This window comes from Haliotis cracherodii, unplaced genomic scaffold, assembly GCF_022045235.1.
Source record: "Haliotis cracherodii isolate W230 unplaced genomic scaffold, xgHalCrac1.p SCAF_1, whole genome shotgun sequence".
Lineage (NCBI taxonomy): Eukaryota > Metazoa > Mollusca > Gastropoda > Lepetellida > Haliotidae > Haliotis > Haliotis cracherodii.
This window is the reverse complement of record NW_027266264.1, coordinates 57,485,718-57,503,214: the sequence shown is the minus strand read 5'-3', so window position 1 is coordinate 57,503,214 and position 17,497 is coordinate 57,485,718. Positions and strand designations below refer to the sequence as shown.

The 17,497-nt window shown below is 42.3% G+C and overlaps 1 protein-coding gene across 4 annotated transcripts in view; it reads left to right on the top strand.

Annotated features, from left to right (window-relative positions):
- The window catches only part of LOC139479760 (sushi, von Willebrand factor type A, EGF and pentraxin domain-containing protein 1-like), a 28,460-nt gene that overhangs the window by 6,343 nt on the left and 4,620 nt on the right, over positions 1 to 17,497 (top strand). Inside the window, exons 3-12 of one of the 4 annotated variants that reach the window (XM_071262620.1) lie at positions 952 to 1,125; positions 1,677 to 1,850; positions 2,742 to 2,915; positions 3,466 to 3,639; positions 4,031 to 4,204; positions 4,338 to 4,454; positions 5,045 to 5,118; positions 5,162 to 5,171; positions 11,742 to 11,873; positions 14,416 to 15,658. In XM_071262620.1, coding sequence (XP_071118721.1) covers positions 952 to 1,125; positions 1,677 to 1,850; positions 2,742 to 2,915; positions 3,466 to 3,639; positions 4,031 to 4,204; positions 4,338 to 4,454; positions 5,045 to 5,118; positions 5,162 to 5,171; positions 11,742 to 11,873; positions 14,416 to 14,660 — 1,448 coding nt within the window. In that variant the 3' untranslated portion in view covers positions 14,661 to 15,658. Of the gene's footprint in view, positions 1 to 951; positions 1,126 to 1,676; positions 1,851 to 2,741; positions 2,916 to 3,465; positions 3,640 to 4,030; positions 4,205 to 4,337; positions 4,455 to 5,044; positions 5,119 to 5,161; positions 5,172 to 11,741; positions 11,874 to 13,351; positions 13,490 to 14,415; positions 15,659 to 17,497 lie in introns of those variants that run through there. The other 3 variants (XM_071262627.1, XM_071262637.1, XM_071262646.1) reach the window with 3 other exon arrangements.

The window sequence follows — 17,497 nt, the reverse complement described above, 5'->3', positions numbered from 1 at the left end:
CAAATTTGACAGATGAATGAATGGTGTTGTTGATGTACTATCAACGGAAACACAATCCTTCTCCTTTCACTTCAAACCGATCAGGGAGCGAGTGATTGAATATGGTTTTACGCCCCTTTTATCAATATTCCAGCAATACCACGTTTGGGAACACCAGAAATGGGCTTCACACATTGTACCCATGTTGGGAATCGAACCCGGGTATTCGGCGTGACGAGCAAACGCTTTAACCACTAGGCTACCCGATCGCCCCTTTTGGCTAATAAGTGTCTATTCTTCAAGCAATGGAATACGCATTAGCATTAGCATTGGTATTTGAGAGTTAAAACAGATGAACACCTTTGTTTTAGAATCCTCGGTTGTGACGAACCAATTGTTAAATCCCAGCGTAGTCCTTCACGTTTTATCATTATGTAACCCCAATAATTTGAATCGAATGTTTTTTTCCAAACAACATGTATATTATCCACCAATTACTGCAAGCTCACGCTAATCAAATGATATAATATCTTTAATACATTACGAACCGAATGAGATTCTTTAATTCTGTCTTTCATGTATATTTTTCTTATTCACGTGGCATCTATACTCGACTGAATCAATTCATCTTGTCAAGACAACTACCTATCCTGCCGTTTTAGTACAATAAAGATCTTGATTATCAATAAAATCGTCTTGACTGGGCGCCGCCATTTTGTTTGAAGCAAGTGCAAGAGATGTGAGAGGTGAAATCTGATTTGTCAGAAGTGGGACATAGAAGGGACATAAGTCGTAATAGACACTGGTGGCGCTTCAATCGAGCCCAGAAATCCAAGCCTTGTTCGGCAAGGGTGGAAACTTGGACTTTTTTAGTCAGTTAACCATCGGGAAGATGACTCCAAGCCGGACCGTCTTTGTTTTAGCCCCTTAATGCTTAATCACGTTTATATTTGAAACCATTTCAACTTTCAGAGATTGATTGTGGACAACCGACCGCTATCACTAACATGATAGTCAGTAGACGACTTACCTATTACGGAGACCAGGCTACATACAGATGTGTGAGTGGCTACACTGGGGTCGGGAGTGGAACAAGCACCTGCCAGGAGAACGGAAACTGGACTAGACCAGGCTTGATCTGCAAGAGTACGTATTGATACACATTTCGAGATAACGGAAACAATTGTAGCCTTCAAACACGTGATGTGACACTGTTTCTCTTTCAACTTTCAGAGGTTGAATTATTTTTATAGGTGACGTAACGTTATTGAAATGATATTAGTGACGTGTATGTATGTATGAGTGTGTGGCTGCTTGACCTAGTCCGGCCTAATGTCAGTTTTGTAGTGGCAGCCCACTGAGATACCATGCCACAGGTTTAACAGGGATACCACACTCAGACACAGTATACTGACTCCGAGCCTGACCGTCTTTGTTTTTTACCCCCTTAATGCGGAGCGCCAACCAGCGTGACAAAAAGTACCATCTTTCAACCACTTTTGGTTAGCGCGGCCAAAGGTCGAACCATCAACCTTCCGCTGTCCGAGCAGACGCCATATCCACTTGACAATAAATGCTGTCTTTACTATATATAGTCAGAGAAAACAAATAAGAAATTGAAACACAAGAACTGCCGCTCTTGTCATCCGATTTGGTATCAATCTCATGTTAAGATGTTAAACCATTTCAACTTTCAGAGATTGACTGTGGACAACCAACCGCTATCACTAACATGATTGTCAGTAGACGACTTACCTATTACGGAGACCAGGCTACATACAGATGTGTGAGTGGCTACACTGGGGTCGGGAGTGGAACAAGCACCTGCCAGGAGAACGGAAACTGGACTAGACCAGGCTTGATCTGCAAGAGTACGTACTGATACACATTTCGAGATAACGGAAACAATTGTAGCCTTCAAACACGTGATGTGACACTGTTTCTCTTTCAACTTTCAGAGGTTAAATTATTCTCTTACAGGTGAGGTGAGGTGGTGATTAACGTCCCCTTCAAGGTTATTGAAATATATATAGTGACGTGTGTGTGTGTGGCTGCTTGAACAAGTCCGGACATATGTCAGTTTTGTAGTGTCAGCTCACTACGCCACTCATACACAGTTTACTGACTCCGAGCCATCTTCCCGAGGCAAGGGACTGACTTGAAAAGTCCAGTTTCCACCCTTGCCGAACTAGGTCGAAATTATGGAGTTATATTTTGACTGGAGTTACTAGTCTATGCAAACTCCAATCAAAATCCCGTAACTTAATCGACATCCGGTTCATAATCAACATGGCAACCGCCGTGCCAAATTCGCCCGATTGCAGGATTTGCAGAGCACGTGTACCGTCAACTGGGCATCGACAGATATTTTCCAAATCTTTTCATGTTTTTAATAAAGGAGCCGAAGTGATTTGGTGCATTTTGCAACGTAAACCCCGTTTTATTACAATAAAGATCTATATTATCAATACAATCGTCTTGACTGGGCGGCGTCATTTTTTTTTAAGCAAGTGCAAGAGTTGTGAAAGGTGAAATCTGATTTGTCCGAAGGGAGGACATAGAAGGGACATTAGTCGTAATAGACACTGGTGGCGCTTCAATCGAGCCCAGAAATCCAAGCCTTGTTCGGCAAGTGTGGAAACTTGGACTTTTATAGTCAGTTAACCCCCTTGCGTCGGGAAGATGACTCCAAGCCGGACCGTCTTTGTTTTGACCCCTTAATGCTTAATTACGTTTATATTTATAACCATTTCAACTTTCAGAGATTGACTGTGGACAACCAACCGCTATCACTAACATGGTAGTCAGTAGACGACTTACCTATTACGGAGACCAGGCTACATACGGATGTGTGAGTGGCTACACTGGGGTCGGGAGTGGAACAAGCACCTGCCAGGAGAACGGAAACTGGACTAGACCAGGCTTGATCTGCAAGAGTACGTACTGATACACATTTCGAGATAACGGAAACAATTGTAGCCTTCAAACACGTGATGTGACACTGTTTCTCTTTCAACTTTCAGAGGTTGAATTATTTATAGGTGACGTAACGTTATTGAAATGATATTAGTGACGTGTATGTATGTATGAGTGTGTGGCTGCTTGACCTAGTCCGGTCTAATGTCAGTTTTGTAGTGGCAGCCCACTGAGATACCATGCCACAGGTTTAACAGGGATACCACACTCAGACACAGTATACTGACTCCGAGCCTGACCGTCTTTGTTTTTTACCCCCTTAATGCGGAGCGCCAACCAGCGTGACAAAAAGTACCATCTTTCAACCACTTTTGGTATGGCGCGGCCAAAGGTCGAACCATCAACCTTCCGCTGTCCGAGCAGACGCCATATCCACTTGACCATGAATGCTGTCTTTACTATATATAGTCAGAGAAAACAAATAAGAAATTGAAACACAAGAACTGCCGCTCTTGTCATTCGATTTGGTATCAATCTCATGTTAAGATGTTAAACCATTTCAACTTTCAGAGATTGACTGTGGACAACCAACCGCTATCACTAACATGGTAGTCAGTAGACGACTTACCTATTACGGAGACCAGGCTACATACAGATGTGTGAGTGGCTACACTGGGGTCGGGAGTGGAACAAGCACCTGCCAGGAGAACGGAAACTGGACTAGACCAGGCTTGATCTGCAAGAGTACGTACTGATACACATTTCGAGATAACGGAAACAATTGTAGCCTTCAAACACGTGTTGTGACACTGTTTCTCTTTCAACTCTCAGAGGTTGAATTATTTTTATAGGTGACGTAATGTTATTGAAATTTTATAGTGATGTGTATGTGTGTGTGGCTGCTTGAACTAATCCAAACTAATGTCCGTTTTGTAGTGTCGACTTTGGTATGACGCTGCCAAAGGTCGAACCACCGACCTTCCGCTATCAGGGCAGACGTCAGATCAACTTGACCATCATGGCCGTTTAACTATAAATAGACAGATAGTTCCAGTAAGAACACAAGAACTGCCGCTTTTGTCATTCGATTTGGTATCAATCTCATGTTTAGATGTGAAACCATTTCAACTTTCAGAGATTGACTGTGGACAACCAACCGCTATCACTAACATGGTAGTCAGTAGACGACTTACCTATTACGGAGACCAGGCTACATACAGATGTGTGAGTGGTTACACTGGGGTCGGGAGTGGAACAAGCACCTGCCAGGAGAACGGAAACTGGACCAGACCCGACCTGTCATGTGAAAGTAGGTTTCATCCACCCATAACTGCACGTTCACGCTAACCAAATGGTATAATAGGTTTTATACATGAAGAACCGAATGTGATTTGTTAACTTGTGTCTTTCGCGTATATTTGCTTATTCTCTCTTCTCGTTAGAAATACCTTGTCAAGACGACTATTCCTTCTGCCACAAGTATTTTGTAAACTGTGATGAGCCGGGTAAAAGCGAATCTTGTAAGAAGACCTGTGGTGCTTGTGCAGACACATATTCAGGTGAGTTCTCTGGTTCTTAAAGTTGGCATAAAATAAACTTTTCATAGTGACAGTTTTAAAGGGGCGTTACGGTATAAAAGGAAGATAAACCCAATGCCCTTCACCCTTGCTACAGCCTTTGAATGTGGCAAACCTCCAGGAATATTCGAATGGGTTTTTTTTCAAATATGTTGGTGTCTTCCTCATGCTTAGTTACCATCCTCGGTCACGGATATTGAGTAATGAATCACAATTCCAAATACATGGAGACACCAGCCAGCCATGGACCGTGGCCAAGGAATCTGCCTAGTGCTTGGGACTTATTACTTTGATCTTTGTCGGTGCTAATTATCTAGCTTGAAGTCCATTTGCCCATTGCTATTTCCATTCTTTTCCCTATCAGTGCTAATTTAAGTCCTGGCTTCCAGTTGTCCATAACTTTCAGCGGTAATTACTGTGAAGTGTTGGCTTCCATTGTCTGTTGTTGATCACCTATCACCTCCAATTATCTGTTGGCTTCCCTTGTAAAGTTTCTACGTTTTGTTATCTTATTACTTTTATTGTTCTTACATGTACATATATCTACTCTCTGCCTCTGTTTGTACTCCAAGCGAGCAACACCTCTCCAAGCCTCCAGAGCCTCCTCAAGCCCACGCACAGCACCGCTGATAGCAAGCCCAGGGAGTTACTTACTTACTTACTTACTTTGGAGATTTAAGCCCAGGGAGAACTTCAAAGGTAATTATATAACCACTCACCAATCCATTCACAACAACCTACACCTCCTAATCAACGCTCACACGCAAGCCCAAACCTAAAACTACACTCACAAAGCCCACCTAAGCAAACTCAAACACTTCAAATTAAAACACAAGCCCTCCAATTAATCTCTTAAAGCTTTAAACAACTCACAAACCCTAAACAACCAAAACACCGCAAACACTACTCACCCCTTCCAAAACACTCCATCCACAACCCCTCACCTCAAACACCCAAACTCACACACACATCCTATACACCCAATCCCAGCATGACAGACCAAAGACAAATCGAGATATGCGAAATATCTGGCATTACATCCCCTACACCTGCAGAGGCGCACAACACCTCCGACAGGGCAACACCCTCACTCATTCCCGCAGGCTACGGCGATGAAGACCCTCAAGCCTCCTACATGGAAACTCAACCCAGCACCCCACCTCCCCAAGCATGCAACTCAAAAAAACGCAAACTAGACGCATCGGCATCACCTACCTCACACACCCTCTCACCCGCAGCCCTCATCACCACATGGGCCCTCTACTTTTTTTCGGCCACCCCCTCAGTACAACTAGCTCCAACACTGACCATAAATAAAATAGGCATGTGGCTAAGGCAACACAAAATCAATTACCTAAACATCAAACGTAGTTTCAAAGGATATCAGATAATCTTCCCAAATCAAGAATCCTACATAGCAGCAACTAAAATTAAACAAATATTCCAATTCACCGTAAATAGCTCTAAACCTAACTGGCAAATATACACTAGGGGAGTTATTCGAGTGCACCCAAGGGAAACCGACGAGGACCTCGACATATACGCCAAAGAAGCTAACACTATCCAAACCCAACCACAAATAACTAGCCTCCGCAGGATTAAATCAAACAGAAACGGGAAAACCACCCCCACACCTATTGTAATAATAAACTTAAAAAAAAACAGCTAAACACCCTGAAGCCCCCAAACATATCACTTTCGGCGCTAACCATAACTTAGAGGTCAAACCATACATCAAGCAAGTAAAGCAATGTTCTAATTGCCTACAATATAATCACACCGCTAACCAATGTACTTTCAAAAAAACTAAATGCAAAAACTGTGCTCAAACGGACTGCCCAGGCATATGCACACCCTGGTGCATCCACTGCAAATCCATAAAACACTCATCACTCTCGAACCAATGCCCCCACAGACTATCACTCACCCAACAGGCCAACAGACATATAGACATAAACACGGCCAAAATCCAAACCAAAAAACCCACACCGCAAGCATACAAACCACTACTATCAACACCACCCCCAAACAACAACACTCACGCACGCAAAACAGTATACCCAGTCTCCGTATGGGACCAAAATCAGCGAGACGCATACATCGCAAATGAAACAAACACCCCACACATCCCACAAACTCACACTCTCACCCTCCCCGCCTCTCACCCTACAATTACCACATCTACACCCGCAAGCAAAACCCAACGCACAACGACCACCACACAACCAGCACCAACACAAGCCATCACAGCCACAAGGGCAACAACACTCCCAAACCTACAGGCAACCCCCGAACACCCAGTCAACAGGGAAACTACAGAAACCACTCAGACTCTCGCACCCAAACCCAGCATGCAACCCACCACCGAACAGATTGACCAAACTAAAGACAACTTAACCGAAGAGGACGAGTACACATCCTCATAGGAAATAAACGATCTTACCTTGTCAGCCCCAAAAACCAAAAGCTATAGAAAAAAACTCACCCAAAACGTAGCAAGCAAAAATCTAAACAACTTAGTCCTCCTACTAGCTTACGTGTTAAAGCAGTCTAATCCAGAAGCCAGCTCCAAAGCCTTCTTTGGTGTAGCACATAAACTAAAACTCGTCACCACCTCTTTCGACCGTTTCAGCAGCAACCTTAATAACCTACTAAAGTAAATACCTAAACCAAGCCTAAACCAAACATAAATCCACCCAGTTTCCCAAATGGAAGGCCTAAACATTTTTCAATGGAATGCCAATGGCCTCGCCGGCCATGGTTCTTAACTCAAAGCTAAATTCAAAATAGATAAAGGTCCCCATGTAGCTTGTATTCAAGAAACCAAATTCTCACATAAAACTAAATTCAACCTACCAAATTATAACGCAGTGAGAACCGACAGGTCCAAAACCATGCCAGGCAGAACAGGAGGAGGTCTAATCATCTACGTTAGAGAGGATATTAACTACGAGGAAGTTAAAGTAAACACTCCTAATCTAGAAGCCAATGGAATCCAAGTCACCATCAATAACCAAAAAATAAAAATTATTAACATCTATCACTCAACACTAAAACCAATTAAAGATACAGACCTAGATATCCTTTACCAATTAGGAAATAAATCAACCATCTTCCTAGGAGACTTCAATGCCCATCATCCTACCTGGGGCATTGCAGATAAACTAGACAACCATGGACAACTAATATCAGAGTGGATCGAAAAAAATGACCTAATACTATTAAACAATAACCAACCAACTAGATACGACAAAACCCACCACACAATGTCGGCTATCGACTTAACAATATGTACGCCAGACTTAGCACAAAGTCTGATGTGGGACGTCCACCCAGTACCTCTAGGCAGCGACCACTTTCCCATAAATATAACCCTAGGAAATATAAAAATACCAAATCAAACCCCTAAACAGGAACCTAAATTTCAGTACAAAAACGCCAACTGGGACCAATTCCAAGAATTATGCAACGAAGCTAATCTAAACGATTTAGAAACAACAGACCCCGAAACATTCTGTCAAAACCTAACTAACTTCATAATCAACGCAGCCAAATCCGCAATCCCCTTCAAATCATCCAACCCAGGAAAACCCACTGTCCCTTGGTGGAATGAGGAAATAGAGCTAACTAGACTAAAACGCAAATCAGCTTTCAACAGAGCTAAACGAGACCCCTCTCATCTCAAAACAGCTCATGAACTTAACCACCAAGTGCAATACCTAGTTAAAACTGCTAAAACCAAAAACTGGAAAAAATTCTGTGAGGAGCTAAACCACCACACCGACGCTAGGAAGGTGTGGCGCAAAATTCACGCCATCCGAGGCATCAAACGGCACAAAAAAAGCCCCAATATAAACAACTCAACTAACCCCACCCAAAAGGCCAACAACCTAGCCAAACACTTCTCTAAAGTTAGCAGCAACAGTAACTTCAGTAAGAAATTCCAAGATAAACTAAATAAAGAAACCAAATTCTCCAAAGAAAACAGACAAGACAACCTAGAAATAAATCAACCTTACACCATAGAAGAACTAAATCACGTACTAAACAACAGAAAAAAAGGAACAGCCCCTGGCCTAGACCTCACCTCTTACCAAATAATCAAACACTTACCTACCAAACTACTCCAAACTTTACTTGAACTATACAACCTAGTCTACCTAAACGGACAGGTCCCTTCCTCATGGATGGAAGCTCTAGTAATCCCAATACCTAAACCAAATAAACCAGCAGATCAGGCAAACTCCTATAGGCCCATCTCCCTAACCTCAAATCTCTGCAAAATAATGGAACTTATGACTAAAAATAGGCTACAGCACTACCTAGACCAAAACAACATCATAAATCCTGACCAGAGCGGCTTCACTCCTGGCCGATCAACTCTCGATAACCTTGCCCGACTAGAACAGGATATAAAAACAGGACAGCTAAACAAGCAATACACCATAGGCATATTCCTCGACTTCTCTAAAGCTTTCGATATGGTATGGCACCACGGGCTAATACAAAAACTTTAAAAAAATAGGACTAAAAGGTCAAATAATAAACTTCATCCAAGATTTCCTAAACAATCGCAAAATTACCGTGGGTATAGACCATACACTATCGGACCAGTGTCCCCTAGAAAATGGCACTCCACAGGGCAGCATCCTCAGCCCAACCCTCTTCAATATAATGATAAATGATCTATTCGAGGGCTTATCCCCTAAACTAAACACTTCAAAATTCGCGGATGACGGAGCCCTATGGATCCGCACTAAAAGCATTAAAATGGCAGAAAACTTAATCCAAAAATCTCTAAATAAAATACAACAATGGGCAGACAAATGGGGCTTCTCCCTTAACTCAGATAAAACAACAGGAGTAGTATTCAAACATAAAAACATGAAACCTGCCTACCCAATCCTCCAGCTAAACAACCAAACAATCAAATTCCAAAAACAAACAAAATTCTTAGGACTTATTTTCGATCAACACCTCACCTGGGAGGCTCACGTCCAAAACCTAAAAACTAGATGCAGCAAAGACCTTAACACATTAAGATGTCTCACCGGCTCTAACTGGGGAGCCTCCAAAGATACCCTCCTCTCACTATATACAACACTAATTAGATCAAAACTAGACTACGGCTGTGCCATATACAATACCCTAAACAACCTTTCTTTCTAAAAAACTTGACTCAATACAATATCAGGCTCTCAAACTAATTACACGCACCCAACATGGCACCTCCTACACCTCACTTCAGGCCCTTACAGGAGAAATGCCACTAAATCTACGCAGGGAACATCTAAGCCTTAATTTCTGGGCCGCGTCCCAAACAAACCCTCTCATCCAAAACCTAATTAACCAAAACATTAGCCCAAGAAACCAAGCTCTAGCTCGCAAACACCCCTTACTCACCCCAATATCCCAAAGAATAACTAACTACCTCAATGAACACCAAACTCAAAATCTTACACAGAACTGCGAAAAATCAAATATCTTCACCCCTAAACTCAAAATACCCCAAATACACACAACGCTAGCTAACCAAATAAATAAACAAACCGACCCAAACATAGCTAAAACCACCACACTTGCATACATACACGAAAATTGGCCAAATTGGTGTCACGTATACACTGACGGATCTTCAGACCCGATCTCCAACCACACAGGCTTCGGAGTCCATACCACACAACCAGTTATATCCACACAATCTTACCGACTCCCTAACAACCAATCTATATTCACGGCCGAACTTATGGGCATGGCCTCAGCCCTGCATAACCAACAATCTAAAAACAACAAAAAAATCCTAATTCTCACTGACTCCCTTAGCGGACTACAAGCCCTCCAAAACAAAAATACCAAAAACCGACCTAAATTAATAAACCAAATACTTAAAAGCTCCAACGACCTAACAAAAGCAGGCAAACAAATAACCTTCTTGTGGATCCCCGCCCACGTAGGAATTTACGGCAACGAAAGCGCCGATAAAGCAGCTAAATTATCTCTCAAAATACCAGAAATAAGCCTAAACCTATCCATCTCAAAATCAGAAATTAAAACCCCTCTAAAAAAATTGACAGATTAATTACAAAACTCCAAACAGGACACACTAACCTAAATAACCACCTAAAAAAACTTAAAAGACACACCACAGGCAACTGCCCCCACTGCAAACAACCCGAAACCACAGAACACGCACTCATTCACTGCACCCACTATCAAACACACAGAACCACACTACAAACCACCCTCAATCTAAATAAGGTTCCTACTCTAGATGAAATACTAAACCCTCAAAATAAACTAGAAAACTTCAAGGCCCTAGGCGTATTCCTAATCAAAACAGACCTAATTAAGCGCATCTAAAAATTAATTAATCTACCAATCCAAAATCCAATAAACATACAAACACCCACCTCACCCGGCTCCCTTAGTTCCCTCCTCCACCCACCTCGGCATTTATTCCAAATTTAAAAATTTCAAAAAATCAATTTAAGCAACCCCTAAAAGCCCCCTCTTGGGTTGCACACACCACTTTCACCCTTCTCGGAATACACTAAATGGTCCGGCCAGGCCCGTGTGCGAAATACGCTGTAGTCGGAAAGCGCACGTTAAATCTTCTATATCAGTCAATCACTCACACTCGATGAAGGAGTAAACATATACTCTGAAACGTTGTGTTCCTCATAATAAAAAGTTGAAATCCATAAATTATCTTATTTTTGTATGTGGTCGTGTTTTCAATATCCAATTTATCTAATGGTATATTGAGAAATTAAGCACGAGAACTCCTCTCCTAACAGCACGTGGTTCAGCACAATCCATCTACTGGTGTATGCCTGCTTTACGAGCTTTATAGCTGTACTATATATATATTGTGACGCGGTGGAAATAAGAAAAAAGGATGCTTAATGTATTTCAAATGAACTTAATATGTTTTCGTTCCTGAATTTAGTAAACAATTTCTGCAAAAAAATCATTATTCTACATTTGTGCAATTGGGGTTCAACCATGTTAGTATATTTCAACGTCTAATTGATTTTAAGAGCTCCCTTCTATTAAGTCACGTTATTGTTGTACCTGCAGATCCCTGCGAGGACAGGATGTTTATCACAAACAAACATTTGCAGGCTTAATTGTGATATCGTAGTTAAACAACACACTCTCACCTACCAATGAAGAGGCTAACTTAAACTGTTACAATTTACCAAAACATCTGTACATTAGAATGAATGGTTTTAGACATACATGTGTACATTATTTACTTCAACTTAGGTCATCCTGTAAGCAGATGTCTGGACCAATACCCAGTAGAATGTCAGCACTACGTGACAAGGACACTGTGTGATCAGCCTGGCATTACCCCGGCGTGTCGACATGCGTGCTCAGCCTGTGTGGAGCCTGTGGGTGAGTATATACCACAGGGAGTACTCCAACATGGAGAACCTTTGAGAGTGAACTAAAGCTTCCCGTGGGGAATCCTTGTTAGAATTGGTCCCTAGCAACCAGTGAGTGAGTGAGCGAGTTGGGTTTAACGCCGCATTTAACAGTATTGTAGTTATATCACGGCGTGTCAGCTTAATGTGGGAGGAAAGCCCGAAGTGATGCAGGTCTCAGACGTTACCACTTCGGTGAAACCCACGAACACGGGTATGGTGCTGACAAACTTAGAAACATAATCAGGGCGAACCGGGATTCGAACCCACAATCATAGGTTTCTGGCGTGCCCAAGGGATGTAACTCTGTACAGCGAATCTTGGCGCCTTAGCCTCTTCAAGGATCATTTTCTGAACCAGCAATTGATCCTTACAAACCCAACATCACTGTCTGGCTCCTTTCTGCTCCGTTTAAATAATGTCATTGGAAGTGCAGTATGATGATACAAGATCTGTAAGACACCCTGTAAATATTTTCTAGTGTGCATTCACAAATGAACAAGGGCGGAGAGTTTTAGGGTCAGTCAAATCACCTTTCTTTGGGAGGAGTATTGTTTAAACAGTGAAATAATGCGGTTTCGAATACCATCAGGCCCTTTTAGATTTGGACTTTAATTACATTTTTCAGGTGTAATGAAACCCACCAATGTGATTTTATGTTTTCGTGTAAAATATCATTGTTATCCTCTACCCATGGTTCCTCGAGGTTACAGTTGCCGGGTATAGACAACAACTGTTTCCAAAACCTGTCACGGGAATCCATGGTGGGTCCTCTCTCATCACTGCCATTGGTTGCATTTAATTGTCTGTAAAATTGTTATTTTAATAGATTTGAACAATTTATTTTGTTTTATTAAATTTCTTTTCTTGTCTAGCTTTCTTTTTCTTTCTGTCCAAACCTTCACTTTGTCTTCGGAGCATCAAATATTTGATTTAGAACAGACCAGTGAGTTTATTAAGGTATGTATGTTGGCTGGGGTTTCGTCATTGTTGCTCATGCAGTCAACAACTCCCCTGCCTTGTGAAAGGCGCGATTACTCACATACCCTCGCCATGTTGCTGTGTTATTGCTGAATGCTGTTTAAATAGTGTTTATAGATATGTTGATTTTCTCCTCTACTTTGATAAGTTAAATAATAGAACGCACTATTGAGTAACGTCCATGAGTACCACTGCCCTTATGTGATGACAACCATAAAGTTAATTTTTTTTACGTTTATACGAATATATATCTACAGGTAACCTAGCTATACATTGAAGCCACAGGATCTTTATCACAAACAAACATTTGCAGGCTTTATTGTGATATCGTAGTTAAACAATACACTCTCACCTACCAATGAAGATGTCAAAGTAGGTTAACTTAAACTGTTACAATTTACCAAATAATCTGTATATTGGAATGAACGGTTTTAGACATACATGTGTACATTATTTACTTCAACTTAGGTCATCCTGTGAAAAGCTGTCGGGACCAATACCCAGAAGAATGTCAGCACTACGTGACAAGGACACTAGTACTGTGTGATCAGCCTGGCATTATCCCGGCGTGTCGACATGCGTGCTCAGCCTGTGTGGAGCCTGTGGGTGAGTATATACCACAGGGAGAACTCCAACATGGGGAACCTTTGAGAGTGAACTGAAGCTTCCCGTGGGGAATCCTTGTTAGAATTGGTCCCTAGCAACCAGTGAGTGAGTGAGTGAGTTGGGTTTAACGCCGCATTTAACAGTATTCTAGTTATATCAAGGCGTGTCAGCTTAATGTGAGAGGAAAGCCCGAAGTGAAGCAGGTCTCAGACGTTTACCACTTCGGTGACACCCACGGGCACGGGTATGGTGCTGACAAACCTAGAAACATAATCAGAGCGAACCTGGATTGAACCCACAATCATAGGTTTCTGGAGTGCCCAAGGGAGGCAACTCTGTACAGCGAATCTTGGCGCCTTGGGCTACTGGGCCCGCAGCAACCAGTGCTTGTCGTAAGAGGTGACTTACTGGAACGGGTTGTCAGGCCCGGTGACTTGGTTGACTGCGTGTCATTGTACGTCGACGGCGTGGATCGTTGATAATAATTTCAATGGCGGGTTTCCCTGGTCCATATTAGATTATTTACAGTCCACCGTCTACTAGTGGAATATTTTGCAGCGTTTTCAACAACAAACAACCAGAAAGTAAAGCTGGTGCTGGTTTCATTGAGACATGTACATGTTCATGTGAGTTCTTCACAGCCATCAACGTCTGGTGCTCTGTTCATGAGATCTGACCAAGCGTATTGGGCCCTGTCAGGGAACACCAAGGCTACAGCAGCTGCACGTCTCACGAGAGTGGAGACGGGGTCGGGCCAGTGAAAACAATTGTTACGCCAAGCACAACCACAACAAATTAAATAATTAAACAAATTCGAGTCAAGCTACTTCATTTGAAACTTCTTATGTAATGTGTACTATTATAACAGTGAAATAACAGTTTCTTAGCTCTCCTTTTATTAAGTCACGTTATTGTTGTACCTGCAGATCCCTGCGAGGACCCCGAGAGATGGGGACGGCACTGTCGTGACCTGTGTAACGCTGCCTGCAGTGGACGACTATGTGACAGACTGACGGGACAATGTCTCGGTGACTGCATCAACGGCCACTACGGTGCGGCCTGTGAACTACATTGTGAGAACTGTGATGGAGGAAGGTGCTTCAAGAATGGAACGTGTCGTATAGGATGCAGACAGGGACGGAGGGGACCACAATGTGATCAGACTGATTAAACGACTGTACCTTTCAGGGAATGACCATCTCCGTGGTCTAGTGGATAGAACGTCTGTCATGAGTTGCAGGTCGGTGTTTAGATCACCGGCCTTGTCATACCAAAAGACGTTAAAAGATGGTACTTGCTGTTACCCTGCCTGGCACTCGTCAATCAGGGAATAAAACAAGGACTGGTCGGCTCGGAGTCAGTATACTGTGTCTGAGTCGGGTATCCATGTTAAACTGCGGCATGGTTTCTCAGTTGTCTAGCACTATAAATCCGGCATTAGTCCGGACTAGCCACAGGAGCCACACACGCACGCACGCACGCAGGCAGGCAGGCAGGCAGGCACGCACGCACGCACGCACGCACGCACGCACGCACGCACGCACGCACGCACGCACGCGTGAAATCACTTAATATACAAGTGCATTAATCTTAAAGGCGACGTTAAATCCCATTTCGACTCACCTCTTCTTCGGCTATATTACACTTCCCCTCACCTCTCTTTTGGGCAACAACAAACTGATGCCTAATTCTTCAGAAACTAACATTTAACCCGATCATTTTGTTCTGACGAAACACCTATTCAGTGATGCTTTTGAAGGACCCATTGTTACAAATATTGAACACTGTCTATGATTAACAAAAAGTCTCTATGTTTCAACAAGTTGACTGACAACGGGTGGCCCAGTCGTCTAAAACGCTGTAATTCGCGGTGTACTGTTGCGTCCCTTTTGCGTAATAGCAGTTACAATTGTAATCACCATACCCGTGCTCGGCACACACAATGATATAACTGCAATACTGTTGAAAGCAGCGTCAAACCCAACTCACTCACATTTCCGACAAGTGTTCACAGTAGCCTCATTGATGACTTATAAACCGGCTCCTATTCCTTCAGCGGGCACCAAATGTGAAATTGCAGGCAAATAACCCATGGAATCATTGTTAACATTCATTGACATTATGTACGTGATATTGTTTGTGCATAGCACTGGTTTTGTAATCTGAATAAACCTTATGACATATCATCAGGGTGCTGTGGTTGTCATTTTAGAAGAAGATTAAAACTCCTTTAACCCACAATGCACCGTTTCCAGTGAAATCATCCAGACAAAAAACCCGAATGTTCGGATTAACAAATCATTGCTACCGAGGGCTCTCTTTGCTGTTACATGCATACAAATACGTTCCTGGCATACAAATACGTTCCTGGCATACAAATACGTTCCTGGCATACGAATACGTTCCTGGCATACAAATACGTTCCTGGCATACAAATACGTTCCTGGCATACAAATACGTTCCTGGCAGTAATCGTCCGGAAAACAGGTTTCCGTATTTAATGGATTCGGATTAACGAGGCTTCACATAATATTTCTATGAAAAAGCCCTTGCTTTTGTGGCCTGAATACGTTCTAATGGACGACAGCATTGATTGAGGCCATGGAAACACTGATTACTTAAAATGGAAACTTGCAACTTGAAATGAAAGATCAGAAATATACCACTCAAAAGAAGTTAAAGAATACCCGGTTCTTTCATATTGCTATTGCCATGACAAATACACTATGGTAATAAGAAAGAATCGGGTTTTCTTTAACTTCATTTGAGTATTACAGATCCCAAAAACCCTACCGCTTATCGAAAGAGCCGACGGAATTAAGGATAGGGTGGTCAGGCCTTGTGCCTTGGTTAGATGCATGCCACCGTACCCCGATGGCACGGAACGTCTTCTGTTTTCAGTCACTTGTTTGCCCTGTCCAGATTTGATACAGCTTGAATACTGCAGATTGCGACATCATTAAATAACATAGAACTACGCACACACTTACTCACCAGCAAGAAATAGAAGAATGCTTCCTACAAAAATAGATGGACAGATCAACAGGGCTTCACTTTCCAGAGATTGAATTTAGAATCATTACACAAACTACACGGCATCTGAGTGCTGGGTCACATTGTAACCAACTGATATGGTATGTGTGATTTTCTTATCCCTTTTTATTGTAACATTTATATTTCCCAATATTTGGGTTTGGTGACATTGCGCGATGTCCAGGCTTTACAAATATGACAATGTCAGTGCACCCCTCACTACTCTACAATTTCTCCTTCAAACATCAAGCCAAAAGTAGTGTTATTTCTTTAACAGTCTGTTATGATATTTTCATGAAATTTATGCACGTTTTGCATATTTACCGTTATGGTTTTATTTTTTAATGTTTCGTGAATTTTTAGACAAAGGGACCAACCATTTGATATTCGGTGGGGATGGGGGTGTTTAAGGTTTTATCGGAAATTTATTATTGTTCCTGATATTGCTTGAAATAGATAATTATTCTTTAGACTGTTGGAAAAAAGGGAAATTGTCTGCCACCAAAAATGTTTTGCAACTGTAGTTGAATAAATATCCTTTCCATATACAAAATTCCAGTCCTCCTCACTACACACCCCCAAGCCTTCCTGCCCTCTTCAGTTACTACTAAATTATTTCTTTTCTTATAATTATGGAACAACGAGAATGATTTATATGCAACTGGGGCGGTGGGGTAGCCAAATGGTTAAAGCGTTCTTTCGTCACGCCGAAGACCCGGGTTCGATTCCCAACATGGGTGTTTGGTGTCCCCGGCCGTTATATTGCTGGGATAGTACTAAAAGCGGCGTAAAACCTCACTCACTTACTCACCCACTCACTTTAGATACCATTACATATTATGTGACCTGGTTACTGCAGTAATTTGGGTACACCGGAGAATGATCAGTGTGTGTAAGACAAGAGTGCTTGTCGCGTCTAACGTTTCACTTATCACCATGTCATGCGCTGATATGTCTCAAACAAGTTATATTTCC